At 36.1% G+C, this 18,339-nt stretch overlaps 1 protein-coding gene across 3 annotated transcripts in view; it reads left to right on the top strand.

Annotated features, from left to right (window-relative positions):
• Positions 1-17,670, top strand: part of LOC137393094 (uncharacterized) — a 47,017-nt gene extending 29,347 nt beyond the window's left edge. For 2 of the 3 annotated variants that reach the window (XM_068079504.1, XM_068079505.1), the window contains exons 10-13: positions 4,432-4,624; positions 6,051-6,191; positions 6,937-7,015; positions 16,598-17,670. In XM_068079504.1, coding sequence (XP_067935605.1) covers positions 4,432-4,624; positions 6,051-6,191; positions 6,937-7,015; positions 16,598-16,790 — 606 coding nt within the window. In that variant the 3' untranslated portion in view covers positions 16,791-17,670. Of the gene's footprint in view, positions 1-4,431; positions 4,625-6,050; positions 6,192-6,936; positions 7,016-13,535; positions 13,610-16,597 lie in introns of all 3 variants that reach the window. The other variant, XM_068079506.1, reaches the window with a different exon arrangement.
• Positions 17,671-18,339: the final 669 nt, after the last annotated feature.

The raw sequence follows: 18,339 nt of genomic DNA, 5'->3' as shown, positions 1-18,339 counted from the left end.
CTTTTCAATGCACATGTAGTTAGTGATCTACTACAAATCGGAGGAAAGATATAGCAGCATTTTTGCAGTCTTGTATAAGATAAAAGTTATGCTGTTGTATAACGGTGCTTTTGCAGCGCTTCCTAAGCTATGGGCTCTCAGCCTTGAAAGGGTTAGTTAGATAGGTAGGTTTACCTCTCCACCTCCTCTGGGAAGAGCCCGTGCTGAGAGATTTTCAGTAATTTAAAACGCAAATCTAGAAAATTACTTTACATGTCATGATGATTACTGGGTAAAGTTTTATGTCAGAAAGTTCGGATGTAAGTTGAGGTTTTTAATTACCGTACTTTTTGCTCCAGTTAGTGCGTCTCTAGCGGTGAAAGGAAATACGAAACAATGCCTAACGGTACTGTTCCGTTAGGCACTAGGTTAAAAAGCGTCGGTTAATACGAAACAGTGCCATTAGGCACTGTTCCGTTTTAAACAGCAAAGTTGCTGCCGCGTTACAAAGCACCGTTCTGAGTTCTGTGGCCTATACAAAGGTGCGGCCTATGTATTGTTTTATTATCATTTTTTGGAAAATAAAGCAGATGCGGCTTATATAGGGGTGCGATTTATAGTCCGAAAAGTATGGTAGTTATAAAACTTTACTAAAAATGAGCTATTGGTGATGTCTGTATTTTATTACCTGCATCTCCACTATTTATGCATGGGTTTAATCTATGTTGTCTGGCTTAAACGAATGTCGACAAACATTGGAATAAATATGACCAACTATATTATTAAAGTCGCATCTGTACTATCGTTTTAGAAGTGGAATACTTGCTAAGCAGGTTACATTAGCTTTGTGTTACAGTAGTTCTCTCATCAATAGAATAGAAGAACAACAGTTAATAATAGACACAATACAATATTCGTTGACACAATATTCTCCAGTAATATAAGGCGGTTACTAGGATGAGGAGATTTTCAAAATGTTCAAATATATCTATGAAGTGTATTCTCTCCTTGCTACCGTATGCAGTTGGTAAAGCAGTTAAAAAGGAGCCTAAGCCAAACTGTAGTAGATTTTATTAGATATTTTATCCATCATTTGCGATTTTTCTATGTTTGAAGTAATCTGACTGCCAGCATGTTTCAAGTTTAAAAAATAGACAACACCTGATCGCAGTTAAGTGCTCAGAAGAGAAATGCATACAAATATGACCTCATTAGTCGTGCGGCTGCCTATCTCTCTCGTTATTAATATCAGCTCTTGCGTTCAAGTTGCAGAATTTCGCGTCTCTATTTTGTTGGTCTCTTTGCCGAAGCGCAACTATAGATGTCGTACTCGCAATTTCGCTTGAATCTAATCATTTTAGCCGCGGTCAAGTTTTGTCGATTTAAATCTTGGAACATTTTGGCAGTCGTATCACTTCAAACATCAAAAGTAATCGCAAATGAGAGAAAAATTCTCATGCTTTCTGATAAAATCTGCTAAATATTTGTAAGTTTATATTTAAAGGTGCGTATGTATAGTCAAACAGTCTTTAAAGGTGCGTATGTATAGTCAAACAGTCTTTTAAAGGTGCGTATGTATAGTCAAACAGTCTTTTAAAGGTGCGTATGTATAGTCAAACAGTCTTTAAAGGTGCGTATGTATAGTCAAACAGTCTTTAAAGGTGCGTATGTATAGTCAAACAGTCTTTAAAGGTGCGTATGTATAGTCAAACAGTCTTTAAAGGTGCGTATGTATAGTCAAACAGTCTTTAAAGGTGCGTATGTATAGTCAAACAGTCTTTTAAAGGTGCGTATGTATAGTCAAACAGTCTTTTAAAGGTGCGTATGTATAGTCAAACAGTCTTTTAAAGGTGCGTATGTATAGTCAAACAGTCTTTAAAGGTGCGTATGTATAGTCAAACAGTCTTTAAAAGGTGCGTATGTATAGTCAAACAGTCTTTTAAAGGTGCGTATGTATAGTCCTTTTAAAGGTGTGTATGTATAGTCAAACAGTCTTTAAAAGGTGCGTATGTATAGTCAAACAGTCTTTTAAAGGTGCGTATGTATAGTCAAACAGTCTTTAAAGGTGCGTATGTATAGTCCTTTTAAAGGTGCGTATGTATAGTCAAACAGTCTTTTAAAGGTGCGTATGTATAGTCAAACAGTCTTTTAAAGGTGCGTATGTATAGTCAAACAGTCTTTAAAGGTGCGTATGTATAGTCCTTTTAAAGGTGCGTATGTATAGTCAAACAGTCTTTTAAAGGTGCGTATGTATAGTCAAACAGTCTTTAAAGGTGCGTATGTATAGTCAAACAGTCTTTTAAAGGTGCGTATGTATAGTCCTTTTAAAGGTGCGTATGTATAGTCAAACAGTCTTTTAAAGGTGCGTATGTATAGTCCTTTTAAAGGTGCGTATGTATAGTCCTTTTAAAGGTGCGTATGTACAGTCCTTTTAAATTAATTTAAAAGGACTATACATACGCACCTTTTTAAAAGGACTGTACATACACACCTTAATGACTATACATACGCACCTTTAAAAGGACTGTACATACGTACCTTAAAGGTGTGTATGTATAGTCCTTCTAAAGGTGCGTATGTATAGTCCTTTTAAAGGTGCGTATGTATAGTCCTTTTAAAGGTGCGTATGTATAGTCCTTTTAAATGTGTGGATGTATAGTCCTTTTGAAAGTGCGTATGTATAGTCCTTTTAAAGGTGCGTATGTATAGTCCTTTTAAAGGTGCGTATGTATAGTCAAACAGTCTTTCAAAAAGTTTTTGTTTAGAACTCGGTTTTGAATTGGCGGGTTTTGCTGTTGTTGCCGGGATTCGTTCGGATGCCATCTTGTGTAGGGTTTCTGGAATGACAGCGGTCGCTTCTTCTTTGTTTGTATACTGTTGAATCGATATTAACGCCTTCAGCTTGGTTGAAATTGTTTCCTTCAAGCGAGGGTTCTTATTCTGAGGAAGAAAAACATTTGTACTGGACCGATTAAACACAAATAAACATGACAGTTTTTTGACTTTCTGCATTCAGAAATCTCAAATTTATTGTATTTCCTTCTGATGAGTACAGTCCACAGAGATGTGGGAATTTTAAACATTGCAGTCCTTGAAAAAGTATAACACATTTTTCATGTTTTAAGATAGGTTCTTATATGCACTGAAAATTCCAAGCAGCGACATTTGCGCAACATGCAGTTCAATGTTGTGGTTTTGAAGTAGATGGCTGTACAGTGTACCCTCGCTATACGATATCAATTCGTTCTGGTGTTAGGATTGTAAGACGAAAGCGTCGTATCGAAGGGGTATAGGAATCCATATTAATTATTTAATGCAAAAAATGTGTATTTTGATGTAAAAGAACATCAAAATTTCATACATGCACTGTATATATTAATAATTAGTAATGAAAGAGTATATTAACTTTGGTAACTAAATTTACATATTTACTTGTTACAGTCTGCAACAAAATGTAACATTGCTATGTATAATACGTACTGTATGGAGTTTTTACCTTCAAGACAGACATATAACATGAGCTTTGAATTTGACTTAAATTAATTCAGGTTACTAAACACACACTTAATCCTTTCGCAGGCGAGTTTTTTGGGCTATTTGAGACCCCATGGACAAATAAAATTTTTACAAGTCGATTTAAAAAAATCATTGATAGGCCTTCCCTTTGCCTATAGCTTATGGAGGACACCATGACAGTAAAAGAAAGTTTTTTGCACTCTGGGAAAATGTTCAGAAAGCAGAAACAAAAGCAGAAACAAGCTACAAACAACGTTTTCAATTTTATTTGAATACGTTTTTATTTCGGATTTTTCGTTCGTTTAGTATTCCAAAAACGATCGTCTTTTTCTTCTCAAAATGGCTTAGTTTTTGTTGCTAACAGAGACAAATATATTGTAGTTATCTATTATTATTAGATAGTTAGCTAACCAGAAATCAATTTATAAAAAACATTCGTGTGGTGATATAATAGTCACTCTGCCCTCTAGTGTCAGTATCGCAAAACGACAAAAATGTCTCTGTGCTCGCAAAAGGGTTAAAGCTAAGTTCTAGTATGTATTTTACTATTTGATTATTATTTTACTATTGTTTCATTCATGCAAGATAAAGCCTTTACAAAACACCAAGGATGTTGAGTGCTGAGAGAAAAAGAGCATCATCTCTCTCTCTCAGGTGTGTTGGGTGAGATTTAGGTGAACAGCATCGGCATCTGGCATCTTCATGACTCCAATGTATGCAGCACATCCCCAGCCAAATTTGAGAAACATTTTTGTTGAGTTCGAATGGCGAGAAAAAGGCCTTAACGAGGGGCCAGAAAAACTTGTTGTTCTACGCTGTAAGGCAAAAAACTGTAAGACAGGGACGCTGTAACCCGGGGTCCATTGTACGATATCGAAAGAGGGAGGCCTGTGCCATACGTGTTCTAAATTTAATTCAGTTTTTCATATACTGCAGGGCGTCACCATTAGAGAATATGATCCCGCTGGAGATGGTTTGATCTACTCGCAACTATATCTAGAGATAGATCGAGATACTCAGCGTATCCTCGCTGGAACTGAATGGCACGCCGTCGTAGAGTACTACTTGCTTGACAGTGATGAATTAATGACGATAAAAAGCGAGCCAGTTAAGTTTGAAGTTTACACAGGTAAGTCTCTCACCTCGCCTTTAGTTCTGGCAGGATAGTGCCCATTCATATGAAGTGATTGTTAGTGGGTTTTTCTCATTTTATCTTTTTGTTGGTTTTCTGTTAATGCTATGTTGTAAAATGCGCACCGACTGCTGTTTGGTATATGCTCATGGTGACATGAGTGCTTTGGTTATTATTAACTCTTTCAAATGTGTCTCCATGACTAATTTTGTGATTGGTTCAGCACTATACTGTAATTTATTTTGTGACTAACTTGAAACTGTCGTTGAAATTTGCATTGAATGTCTGCCTTAATTAGAAAACATTTTACTCAAGTTCGAATGAATAGACATAACTATGGTGTATAAAGCGTTGCAAAAAAACATCTACATAACTCATTCCGTGTAATCACTTTCGAGCATCTTCGCTAGGGCCCTTGCCCGATTTTGGAGATTATCAGTATTTTTATATCATTTGCGATTGTTCTTGATGTTTGAGTCGATCCGACTGCCAGGAAGTTTGAAGATTAAAATCGAGAAAACTTGATCGCGGTTAAAAAAGCTCAGATCAAGCGAAAGTACAATGATGACATGTATTATCGCAAATACACTACATTGCATAACTCTGAAACTTGACCACAATAGCTGATATCAACTATCACAATAAAAACAGTTAGTGGCGTAACAGTAACAGTTGTATTTTTCTTCTGGGCACTTTAACCGCTATCAAGTTTTCTTGATTTTAATCTTGAAACATCCTGGCAGTCAAATAACTTCAAACATCAAAAACAAATGATAGAAATATACCGATACTTTTTGATAAAATCTACCACTAAAGTTCACCCTTCAAGTTGTACTAAAGTTCACCGCACGTTTGTACAGTGAGGCTTCATCACAGTTGCTCCATACCGACTTACATACCAACTTATTTACCAACTTACATACCAACAACATCTGTTTGGGATAAAGCAAAAAATCTTGTAAAAAACGGCTTTTGTCTCAGTCATCAACACAAAATCAGTGAAATGTTTCATACCATGTTTGTCTTGCTTTGAGGGCCGTCTTTGATGCAGTGCGACATGGAATTGACTTACCATATCTCGCAATGTTAATATCGTCGGAAATACAAGTAAATGGAGTGAATATTGATGTTGTATTTCATTGGTTAAAAAGGTGACCCATTTTGTATAATAGGAGTTTGAGTTGTTTTGATGCAGTCTTTACAAAAATGTATTTTAAATCGTAAAAAGACTAGACACCTTTCCGACTCTCTTGAGGGAATCACAACTACAACTCCTACCAATCGTCCTGGTATTACGATGAGCCTAGGCTTAACCGCTCAGACCCTAATGACTTCTCTTAGCATTATATCCCCCCAATGAATAGGTTTGAGAAGGTGCTTGTTTGCTGCTCGGTCGTTAACAAATCTGATGTTTTCCTTGCAGAACCGACTTCTGCTCCTATAGTGCCACCATTTGCCTACACACCAGTAATTGTGGGTGCCGTCGCTGGCTTGATCTTTCTCATCCTGCTCATTATAATGATACGTTGTTACGTAAAGAAGAACACAGGGGAGCAGTATTACGGTATGTTGTTTGTGTCTTGCAGTGTTATTTGACTCGCCCTTACATTCTCCGCGGTCTCTTGAGCTTGGGTTTTGATTGGTTTGCAAAGATTGTCAGCGAATTTATAATTTCAACTTATTTTGAGTTGCTACAGATGGGAATACTTACAGGTTTGTTAGCGAGACTATCTCGCTACATTTGCGCAAATGCGTGAGACTGGTTGATTCATGTTTAAATGAAATATCACTTTTTGTGATTTGTCTGTACTTGACAATGTAGAATAATGGAAATATTAAATTTTTAATCCTCACCTTGTCCTGATTTCAACTATATAAACCAAACATCTGTAACGTATATTTTTGAATGGTCATGTTGTCTAAATTCTGAAATATTTCATTTTCTAATAGTTGAAGACAACATTCTGTACCGATATTATCACATCATGTACAGTTTTATTTGATCATTTAAAGTCATACACATGTACACAGGAGGTAGAGGTGGCGGTCGATATATATGTTTTGGCTTACTCTAATTTAGACCAGTTGAAGTTGAAGCTGCCTGAGCTTGTATGTGAAACTGCAATCAATGTTTCAACAACTTGGAACAGAGTAGTTAGAGTTTATAAAAAACTAGCTCTAATTTGACATTGTTTGTTCAATATTTTGTATGCAGAAATTATCTCAAGTAGAGCTTCTGAAAAAAGAATGATGTATGCTGACTTTGATTGGCTTATTTATGGTCATGTAGAATCTACCTACTTTTACAGTCGAAGAGCAAGAAAAACACGCTGGCCATAACCCTAAGGAGGAAATGGAAGCTTACGCATTCTCAGACTATACCAGACCGTGAGTATTTGTTGTACTTGTCGAAGGCCACAGTGTTTGCATCAAACATTACGATTGTGATTCACACATTAAAAGCAGCTGCTGGGGCGGGTAGCGTGTTTCCTTTCTAAATGGAGTTGTATTCACACATGTTTGGAAGAGTTATTAGACTTTTGGAGATGTGTGGCCTGCAACTCTGACAGAAGTAGTCCAATTTTCGCACTTTTCTGTTAAAACCTTGAATAAATTGTAGGGCTTGTTTAGTGATAACATCTTTAAAGCTGTGTGTGCACTTGCCGAAGTCAGACAGGTTTTCCAAAAGTTTCCAATGGCCAATAAATTTCAATAAGGGCTGGTTTAAACTTCTCCGGTTTGCAGATAATAATTTGGTCGAATCAACCAATCGACAGATTGAACGCAATTCCATTCTCATGCCCGCAATTCCATTCTCACGCCCTCAATTCCATCCTCATGTCCGCAATTCCATTCTCATGCCCGCAATTCCATTCTCATGCCCTCAATTCCATTCTCATGCCCGCAATTCCATTCTCATGCCCTCAATTCCATTCTCATGCCCTCAATTCCATTCTCATGCCCGCAATTCCATTCTCATGCCCTCAATTCCATTCTTATGCCCTCAATTCATTCTCATGCCCTCAATTCCATTCTCATGCCCTCAATTCCATTCTCATGCCAGCAATTCCATTCTCATGCCCTCAATTCCATTCTCATGCCCTCAATTCCATTCTCATGCCCTCAATTCCATTCTCATGCCCTCAATTCCATTCTCATGCCCTCAATTCTATTCTCATGCCAGCAATTCCATTCTCATGCCCGCAATTCCATTCTCATGCCCTCAATTCCATTCTCATGCCCTCAATTCCATTCTCATGCCCTCAATTCCATTCTCATGCCAGCAATTCCATTCTCATGCCCTCAATTCCATTCTCATGCCCTCAATTCCATTCTCATGCCCTCAATTCCATTCTCATGCCCTCAATTCCATTCTCATGCCCTCAATTCTATTCTCATGCCAGCAATTCCATTCTTATGCCCGCAATTCCATTCTCATGCCCGCAATTCCATTATCATGCCCTCAATTCCATTATCATGCCCTCAATTCCATTCTCATGCCCGCAATTCCATTCTCATGCTCGCAATTCCATTCTCATGCCCGCAATTCCATTCTCATGCCCGCAATTCCATTCTTATGCCCGCAATTCCATTCTCATGCCCGCAATTCCATTCTCATGCCCGCAACACTCTTTCAAGTTCACAGCAGATAAACGAATCACTGGTAGCCTAAACCCTGACCCTCGGGTTAGACCTTCTTATTCTCTCTTCATATCACTATAGTTCTAGTAATTAACTAGAATGGCGAGCGTTTTGCAAGAAAAATATAAATTGACAGCAAAAATCGATAAAAGTACTGGTTTGCGAAGCAAATTCTCTATCAGTAAAGTTGGTCAAAAGCTATTAAGAGATCATCAGCTTGTCCGCATAAAGCTTAGGTAGGCAATTGGCATTAATAATGCATTGTGGGACTGTTGTCAATAATTACACTCATATAGTTTTTAGCATGTGTTACAAATTTTTTGTGAGTTAGTATTTATATTCAGATAATGTGCAGCTTTTCTGACAGCTTTTCAAAACACTAGGAGGCTGAGTAAGCTGTGAGAGGTGCAACCCAAAAATAGTAACAACAAGATATTAAGTGACAGGCCTTCTTATGTGACTAACAGCGTGAATCTCTTTAGCGTGTATCCGCACGAAAATACGCATTGTGTCAACGCGTGCTTATCGAGGTCTTTTGCATACTATGTTTGTATATGAACATGTGATGTGAGTGGTTTTGTTTCAGCTACCAAAAAAGGTTTCAAAGTCATCGTTTATTGCTGTCTTTGCGTGAAACAAATGTTCACTGATTATTGCTTGTCTGTTACATTGAGTTGCACCACATTAGGTGTTGTCCAGCAAGGTTTGGATATGTTTTGGGCTGTCTAGACACATTGCCGATCTTGTTTCTATTCATGATGTTCCAGCTGGACGGAGGGCTTTTGTGATTTATTCTGTGAGATCAATCGATACTCTTGTTGCAACTTGTCTCTTGCTGTCAACTTGTCTTGTTAACTTCTGCAGGTGCGGATGACATCATGCTTTTGCAGACACCCTTAGTAAGGATAGCAATTTCATTTTCATGTTACAATTGTTTTCCATTCGATAATTGTCTTCTCATTTGATTATTTTCCTCCAATTTGATGATTATCCTCCCATTTGGTGATTGTCTCCATCGGACAGTTTTGGTAGGAATGTTATCTTGTTAAGTTTAGCACAGATATTGGGATGTAGTCTAACGGTGTATTACCCTCTATGCTCAATGTGGACGAGCCTAATTATTATATGCTATATTATTCTATAGGTGTAAATACTCTATAACATAAATATTTTAATTGGGTCTAAAATGTTCTTTTATTTATTTATATATTTATACTTCCTATTGGCTAAAAGACATAAGAAACCAAAGCAGGCTAGCTTCATTGCAGTGATCTGTACTTGGCCATTTAGCTACAACACACATGCGATTTATGCAGATGTATTATGCCGACTTTTTCATTAACTCTTTCACTGCCGAGCATGTACAAATTTGGGTATCTGTTAAGTGCCAGCCATTTTACCGAAAATTGCCGATATAGCTTCATGATATACAAACAGTATTTTTTCCAATTTCAACCTCTATTTAGAACAATTTTGTTGCATATTTTAATTTGCTAACATTTTAGCCATCATTGCTATGCAAAAATTCAATGAATCTATACTTTGTGTGATAATAAAGCTGTGTGATACTATGATCGATGCGAAGCTAAAACGATCTTCCATGTTTCTGACTTACAAAATTATTACTTTTACCATTCTCAGAGACAGTGCTGCTGCTTTAATTATCTGTATAATCACGAAAATCTGAATCTGAAATGGCTATAATGTCATCAACATTACTAATTACCTGTTTTCTGACTCGCGCACGGTAATTAATGAACTACACAAAAAAATGTTCGTTATTAAATTAGAAATTCTCTAACAAAAGTTTAAAATTGCTTCGTTACTTTAAGCTAATTTTATAGACAAACATTCGGACAACACTGTCAATTTCATAAAAATCCTAAAGACCGTGGGTTATGATGTCAACAAATAATAAAATGAGGTAACTACGCAATTGCAGGGAAAGTCGCAATAATGCGTCTACGGCAGTCGTCCCACGAAAACGCATTTATGCATCTACGGCAGTGAAAGGGTTAAATCACTGTCAAGCCGTTTCTAAGAGTTATCATACCATGCTTTACAATTATCCACAAAACTGCTGATTGGCTATTTTTTCGCGTTAAACTTGAATGTGATTTGAGCATTTTGAACCTATCATTGAACTTTGAACCTAACTCTAGGGTTGAAAGCCATGCGATTTGATTCCTGTACGCATAAGATAGTTTAATGTCGCCCATAAAGTCCATTTACATATTTTTCAATGCATCGCGTTTATTTGCTAAATACAAGCAAGTCTCATTTCTGTAATCAGAATTTGTAAGCTAGCTAACATATAGATATCATATCTATATATGTTAGCTAGCTAACACATAGAGATTATATATATAATCAATAAAACAGACTATAACTTGAGATAAAACACTATTACTATTAGTTTCATGCTTGGTAAGAGCATTCTTCAGCAATCTTTTCACCAAGCTTGAAGCTAATAGTAATAAAGTGTTTTATTTAAAATTATAGTCATTGAGCACTCTGCTCGAATCTTACGCTTTTACTTATGGATATATATATAAATATATATATATCATTTATATATTATATATATATATCATATATATATATATACACCATAAAGGTCTATAAAGATGTCAGGCATGAAACAATTTTTTGACTAAATGTGGGTATGCCGGTCATTCTAAATTATGTAATATATTACAGAGTTGTCTGCATCTAATTATTTCTGTAAATCATACCAACAAGTTTGTTTGTTGTAATTTTTAGCAATCATAATATAATAATGTTGGAGGAACTTGAACAAGGCTCTAGGAAATATAAAAGCTATAAAAAGAACTGCATGGTGATAATTTGAGGAATTTTACTTAACCGATAGCTACAATCACAATACTTATTGTACATGTGTGTCATTGATCCGCACTACCACTGAGTGTTGTCAGAAATCAAAAAACTTAGATCGAAATCGCTTAGAAATCAAAAAATTAATCTATTGCTTGCCTCATAACTAATTTCACCAAGAACGGAAACAGCTGTTCACTTGAAAATTACTTGGTATGTTGGAAAAAATGATTTTTGTTACCAAAATAGGCAGCGAGCTGGTATGGACCAGTTAGCAGCCTTGTGAGAAGAGTGCTAGTGCCTCGCGAGTCTCTGAGCTTTGCAAAACCATCTTTCTAAGGTCACCCATTACAAAGTCGATTATTCCTTGGCTCTTAATATTTCTCTTTTCCGTTTGGTAAATCCAGCTCGTCAATGGTTTGAAGGTCGTTCACAAATAGCAGATCGCGGTCTGCTTTGTTTATATAACATTTATTTAACATGTTTATAAACAAAATAGTTTGTTTGGAAAACAGAGAATACAAGATGTTCAGTTTGGCATATTATTTAAGAAAAATTTGATTTTGGTGTTCCTTTCAAGATTTTTTTTCGTTACGCAGGTTTGTAGGTCATCATGTCTACCTAAGAAAATAGTTTGGGTGTTGCTTAGAGATAAATAGTCTGCGCTAATCTTTTTCATGGAAGCGCTAATTTGTAGAGATGACAATTCCAAAGTTTTGTGTTCCGTGATCTCCGTTGTAAGAAGAAACGAAACAATATAAAACAATTTTGTGCAATTTTGTGGTTTTAGCTAGTCCCGCACCCTCCAAAAATTGATTTGTTTCTTTTTCATCAAGTTCACTTATCACCAACTGCACACGTGTAGTTAGTCAATTATTTATAAAGCCGTTTGGGAATCTCATTGCTTTCATTGCATGTCCGTTTTGCAACTGTTGATATTCACATTTGGGCATTAGGAGTGTGGCAATGTTTGCTATAAAGAAAACACTGTGAGAGCTGATCAAGTCTAATAGAAATATGTTGTGATTTGAAAGTCTGTTATACGGTAGGAAAAATTCATAAAATTTCTGTGAAACTCACAATTCTACCTGCGCTGCCGTGTTTGAAAGTGTTTCCTCTGGCGTTACATTTTAAAAGGTTTGTGATTCGTATTGGAAATTACTGAAGTTGTTGCCCATTGTATGAGATTGTTCAGAGCAAAGTTTAAATTGCTTTGAATATTTGTCGTTGTACGAATTGGGTGTATCGGAAACACTGGCAGTGTAGATCTGACTCAAGTAAACACATTTAGTGCTACTTCCTGTTGGCAATAAAGAAGGTATAATAAGGTGTGTATGGATAGTGGTAACGATGTGCTCAGTTCTATTGCATCAAAGACATCCTTCGCAAGTGTGATTCCTCGAGGAGCTGCTGGCAAGCACCTGCAGTCAGAAGTCTGTATACAAACTTTTTTTTTTAAGATTATCGTGACTCCGAAGAAACATTTGAATCCTGGATTAAGGTTACGGAATTTGTTGTTGTGTTACTACGAATTTATTACGGATTCATTCTTTTAGTATTCACAATTCACTATTGGGTCAACCGATTTAGTTAGCAGTATTATATTCAAATTGAATTATATTTAAATAATGAATTAAAAATAATTGCTGTTTGTATAATTTTAACATATAACCTTGACCACAAACCAACTGTTACTGACAAAGCGCAGCATCGGTTGCAAGCTTCGGGTATGTAACTGTTTTCGTTCATCGTAGGACTCACTGTCGAAGAATAAATGTGTGATAAGCTTGCCTGATATTTAAAATCCTTGTATTCTGTTGGTCCATTTATATGCCACGAAAATGCAATTTTTGAAGCATCGAAACACGCCAAAGATATTTGTTGACATTGTTAGGATTAGGAATTTAGTAAAATCATTCAAAAATTATGTTTGGTTTAGTTTGTAAATTGTTTATAATTTGGCTATTTTATGTACTTTAATTTTGGCTCAAACTACCTTTATTGATTTAGAAAGTAGTATTCTCACTCGTACTAGTTGCCTTGAAGGCTATTGTAAAGCAACCTGCAATTAAAAATCGATCATCTGTGAAATTTGTGAAATATTTCAAGTGAATGATGGTTGCTTACATATTGAAGCAATTAAAATTTTTATTTGCTGCAATTATTAGTGTTTTTCAAGAAAATTTGCTCGTTGTCGGAATTTTATGAAACGTTTTAATACTTCATTTAAATCTTTTACAATCATAATCGTAATTATAATAATAGAACAAAAATTACATTGTCAGTATGATTAGTAGGAGAGAATAACTCCACATTATTCGTCAAAGTAGCTTCAATCTTGTGGCTATCAGATTTACTTAAACAATTATATTGATCATTGATAGAACCCATTTGTAAACGTTTACTTAAAGACTATATGGTTTTGCCATAGATCTCCTGACTATCCAACCGCGCCGCCTCAAACACATATTGGTTACATGTAACGCCAACGAAATCCATATCTATGTAAGTATACTAAGAAATAATAGTGGGGGTGGCGGGGTGCATGCGTACATGTATCGCTTGCCCCAGCACCCTTCCCCTTCCTCTCACCTCTTTGTTTTCTCCGCTCTTCTTTATGCATTTGTTCGCAGCGTTTAATCTTTGACACAATTCCGCTCTGATTTCTCTTTTTCATCTCTTATTGCATCGCTACACATTTGGTCTATTCAGCACTACGGCTTTCTTGGCTGTTGAACTGTTACTCCAGATGTCATTCACCTTTATGTTCGATAGCCAGTGTTGGATTACGGGCAGCCGTAATCTATGTGTAGAGATAACAAGCTAGCCCTGAGAGAAAGAAAGCAGTGAGCGTGACATTGGTGTCATAGTTAATCGTTGCGGTGGTGAGAAAGTTGCTCTTGCGGTAGTAAGTTTATTTGTGGGTCTGAACTCAAGGTTTCTTTTTCACCTCCAAATCAATCTATAACAGTTCATGTTGGCTATAGCAACATGTGCAGTTTTTTATTTTATGTGCTTGAAGCAAAAAAATGTACTTTCACATGAATTGAAAGAGATCGATTATAATGGAAGAGTAATTTTAGTATAGAATTTGGTATATAGTTGTCAGATCTCTCATACAGGTTTTCTCAGGGCCAAGCGTCATTTGCTGCATTGATTCAGACTAACTCTGTCATAGACGAGTAGCTAGTTGCGCTCATGTTCGTAGATCAAACTAATCCAATAGATGATTTCCTTCAAGTCTTAGATGACCTTCACAGGTCAAGCGTCGGTCGTTATCTTTTCTGGCCTTAGACATAATTTTAGAGTTAACTTGCATAAAACATTTCTATTGTTACGCTCTTGGCTAATTCATTAATGGCTATTTTTTAGCTTTTGTGGGAACAAATCTAGAATGGTTTTGTTTCGTTATACCCGTTTATAGCATGTTGTATGGCAACATGTTTAGCAGGTAAAGCCATGTAGCTCAGTCATCCCATTCTAAACAGTTGTGAAAATGTTCTTTTTGATGTCAATTAGGATACACATAGTATTTATGTCGTATAAGAACTTGTCGTAACAGCCTTAACACAGGTCACTTTACGACCAAGGCTTTATCGCCGGTTACTACCTGGACAGTCATAAGATTTTGGAGTTGTCAGTACTTAGGGAAGGCAAAATATTCAGAAGCATGTTTTCATAGTTCACACAACTTTGTCATGCTAGAAGCAGTTGTCTGTCAGGATTAGAGGTTTCTCATCAGTGTGGTGGTGATGTATTATTGGTTATTGAAGAGGGTATTTCCATAGTTGTCTTTTGGTGTGCCTTGCGGTATATATGTGGCAGTTCTTCACTGATGCTGTTTTCTGGCTGATCAAAGCTCTAATTTCACCTCACACCTGGCTGGCGACATAGAATAAAGTTCTATATTTTATTTAGCAAGTGCCCTATTTATATGCTTTTTTAATATGTTTATCTGTCTCCTCACGTTGGCCTCTTTTTGTGTTGCCATTGGTTTACACAATAATGCATCTGAAATTAGGTTTTTTTTTACTTAATTAGCGAAATAAATGCCAGCATTGCTGCTCACTTGCTCTGGCTAGTTTCCAACATCACAATCAATAGAGGTCGCTCTACAAAATTGGTTTTGTGAAAGATTTGTCTCCACATAAGCGTTAATTTCCAACAAGCGTGTCCAAATGTGCTCAAAACATTACAGATTTGTTGGTGGAATTGCAAAGGCGGTGATAATTAAAATTAATATTTAAAATTAATAAAAATGCATAATATAAATAGATTAATTTAAACTATATGTAGTTGCTTTTTATATTTCTCACTCGCTTGACCACTGAACCTAAAAAATTTCCGTATTGTGGACCCTCGCCATACTATTTTAATTTGTTCAGTGCTGGCATCATAAGGCGAACATTTCATATAGAGAGGTATAGAAACCCATGATAAATATCTAATGCAAATAATCGCTGAGAAAAATCATCCAAATTTTATATACGTAGGCCTACTGTAGGCTACATTTTAAAAATTAGCAACAAACTAATATGTTAACTTTAGTAACTATAGCTACCTACAGTAACTTTAGTGTATTCAGTGGTTATAATCTGCAATAAAATGTAACGTTACAATCTAATATGTGCAGTACGTATCATAGGGAGTTATTACTTTTGAGACAGATGCATAACTTCAACGTTGAATTTAAACTGGAATGAATATAGCTTACTAAATACATACATTGCTACTGGACTTCAACTTATTCATCGCTAAAATTTTATCACTTATTTGTTTCCGATTTCGTAATTAATACTGAATGAGGCCATACTGAGTGAGAGGGAGCATCCTATCTCTTTCGTTCATTGTTAGAGGGATTTCGTCGAGTAGCATATCAGAATATTTGTTTTTCCGGCGTAATCAGCACACCGACTACCAAATTTGAATTTCGAGAGAAGTTTTGTTGATTTTGTATTGTGAAAAATGTATCGTATGAGGAGGGTGAAAAATCAGCGTGTTTTACATCGCAGGGTGAAAAATAAATCCAAACGGGGTCATTGTAACCCGAGGGCGCACTGTACGCATGTTTTAAGGTGCAGTAACATAACATAATTTTACTTACCATTGCTGTATTTATTTAGTCTTTTACTTGTAATTCAGGCTTTTATGTAACATCATATATTTTGTATTGCTTTTAATGTTATATGTAACTGCTTTGAGTATTCATCATTTTCATTGGGCTCTAGAACGAATCAAACAAAATCCAATATATTTTAGTAAGAATATTTGCTTCATTATATGAAACTTTTAACATGCGAAACAAATATTGAAATTAAATGAGATAAGGCTTGAAACATGGATTAAAATTGACATGACATACAATGTGTCTCTTTACTGAGGTGTTACCAAGATTTGTATGAATGTTACGAGAATGGAAATTTAACAGATTTAACTAAATCATTCAGTGGCTAATCTCCTCAGCGTTTTCGAATGGCTTCTTTCATTTTGCAGTGACCAGAATCCCATTAAAGGCAGCAGAGCGTCCATGAACAACATGAGCGATGGCAAACCCATGGAATCTGACACAGGCAGCCTTGACGATTATGGGGGTGACATGGATGCTAGCCGCTATAATGAGGACGGCTCCTTCATCGGTCAATACGGACAAACTGGTCAACCCTATCGAAACGGTGCTGATGTGTAATCAAAACCAGCATATCTTCTTCCACCTCGAAGCTGTTCATATCCATTAATTTGGCACAAAACTTTACTTCCTTGGCGCCGACTGACTAGTATTCTCCACCTGACTGACTTTGTTCTATCTGTATATAGTAGGATCGCTCTCAAGTTCAAATCGTTTTTTAATCTGTCAATCTTTTACCGTGGTCATCGCTATAGTTTTATGGGCCATAAGTTCTTGGCCCTCCTCCTTAAAATCACTTCATCGTTTAACATTTAGCTTTAGCTGTGCAAGCAAGTTTTAAGATGTCTCACCTTCCCCTACGAGTCATTCTCCTACTAGTCTAGATATCTTTGAAAGGAGCAAAAAAGTTTTATTGCCGCCCTGACCTATTGACCTATTGGTTGCGGGTGTTTCATAGAGTAACATCATATTTCGCTTTAGCTCCAGACTGTTTCTATGGTACAAAGCTCATCCGTTCTTTCTGTGTGAACTCATGACCATCATATTTCTTTCTGCCGCACCATTCCATAGTTCAGTTTCACGAGTTGCGTGTAGGGTCATGCCAGCCAGCAATTATATTCACTTTTTTATTTCATCAAAATTTACACGCGTCGATTTTAATCATGTCGCTATTTCTTCATAGGACTGCATTTTGCAGTACATAATCATGGCTTTGAGAGGTACTTATTATCTGCTATCGTTTAGTGTGTTACCTGCTCTCCGACACAAATTTATAGTAATTGTGTCAATTTTCATCTTTCATAGTTTTATACCAGTTTTCTTTTAGTGATGGCTTTGTTATTATTTCTATGAAGGGATGCTGGCTGCTGATTTTTAGAGTTTCATGTTATATAAAACTTTAGTAAGTATCAATTGTTGCAATATATCACTTTGTACCATATCTATATGGCCAACTGTCGTAATTCATTCTAAGATTCGACAAGCATACCCTGTCACAAGACTGTTAACATTGTTAACACTGTTATTCGAACTGTTAACGTTTTTAGGTATGTTTTATGTTAGTTGAAGCGTGGAATATCAACAGTCTCATAGGTGTGATATTGTAGTACCACATCATTACTTTGTTATGTATAACCAATATATTTAAAGGTAATAATTCATGCATTTTGAAAGGTGTCCAACTGTATAAAGACTGCGAAGGCACTTCAAGCTCCCTGCATCATTTAAAATCTAATGTTTTAATTCACCGTCCAATTATTGATATACTTAACTCTGCTGCACATTCTCACTGTAAATCTATATAATCCTCAGTAGTTGGGGTGAGCAGGTAATTTTTTGAAAGTGCATCCTTATTAACAGCTGACACGAAAGATTTGTATTTTGATATATTGCAATAGTCTGTGCTTCAAATTATGGCGTTGTTTCGTTGATTGCCACATACAAAAGATTTTGCTGATGTTGGTGTCACAAAGAGGTTAACTCTATTTTATACCTTCCCATGATGAATTGAAATATTCAATTATTATCAATAATTAGGTGATTAGCTCGAACACAAATGGTCTAATGTACAAATTTTGTTTTGTTCTATTCCCAAGCTACTTGCAAAAAA

This window comes from Watersipora subatra, chromosome 4, assembly GCF_963576615.1.
Source record: "Watersipora subatra chromosome 4, tzWatSuba1.1, whole genome shotgun sequence".
In the NCBI taxonomy this organism is placed as follows: Eukaryota; Metazoa; Bryozoa; class Gymnolaemata; order Cheilostomatida; family Watersiporidae; genus Watersipora; species Watersipora subatra.
The sequence above is the reverse complement of the archived record's forward strand: the minus strand, read 5'-3'. Positions and strand labels throughout refer to the sequence as shown.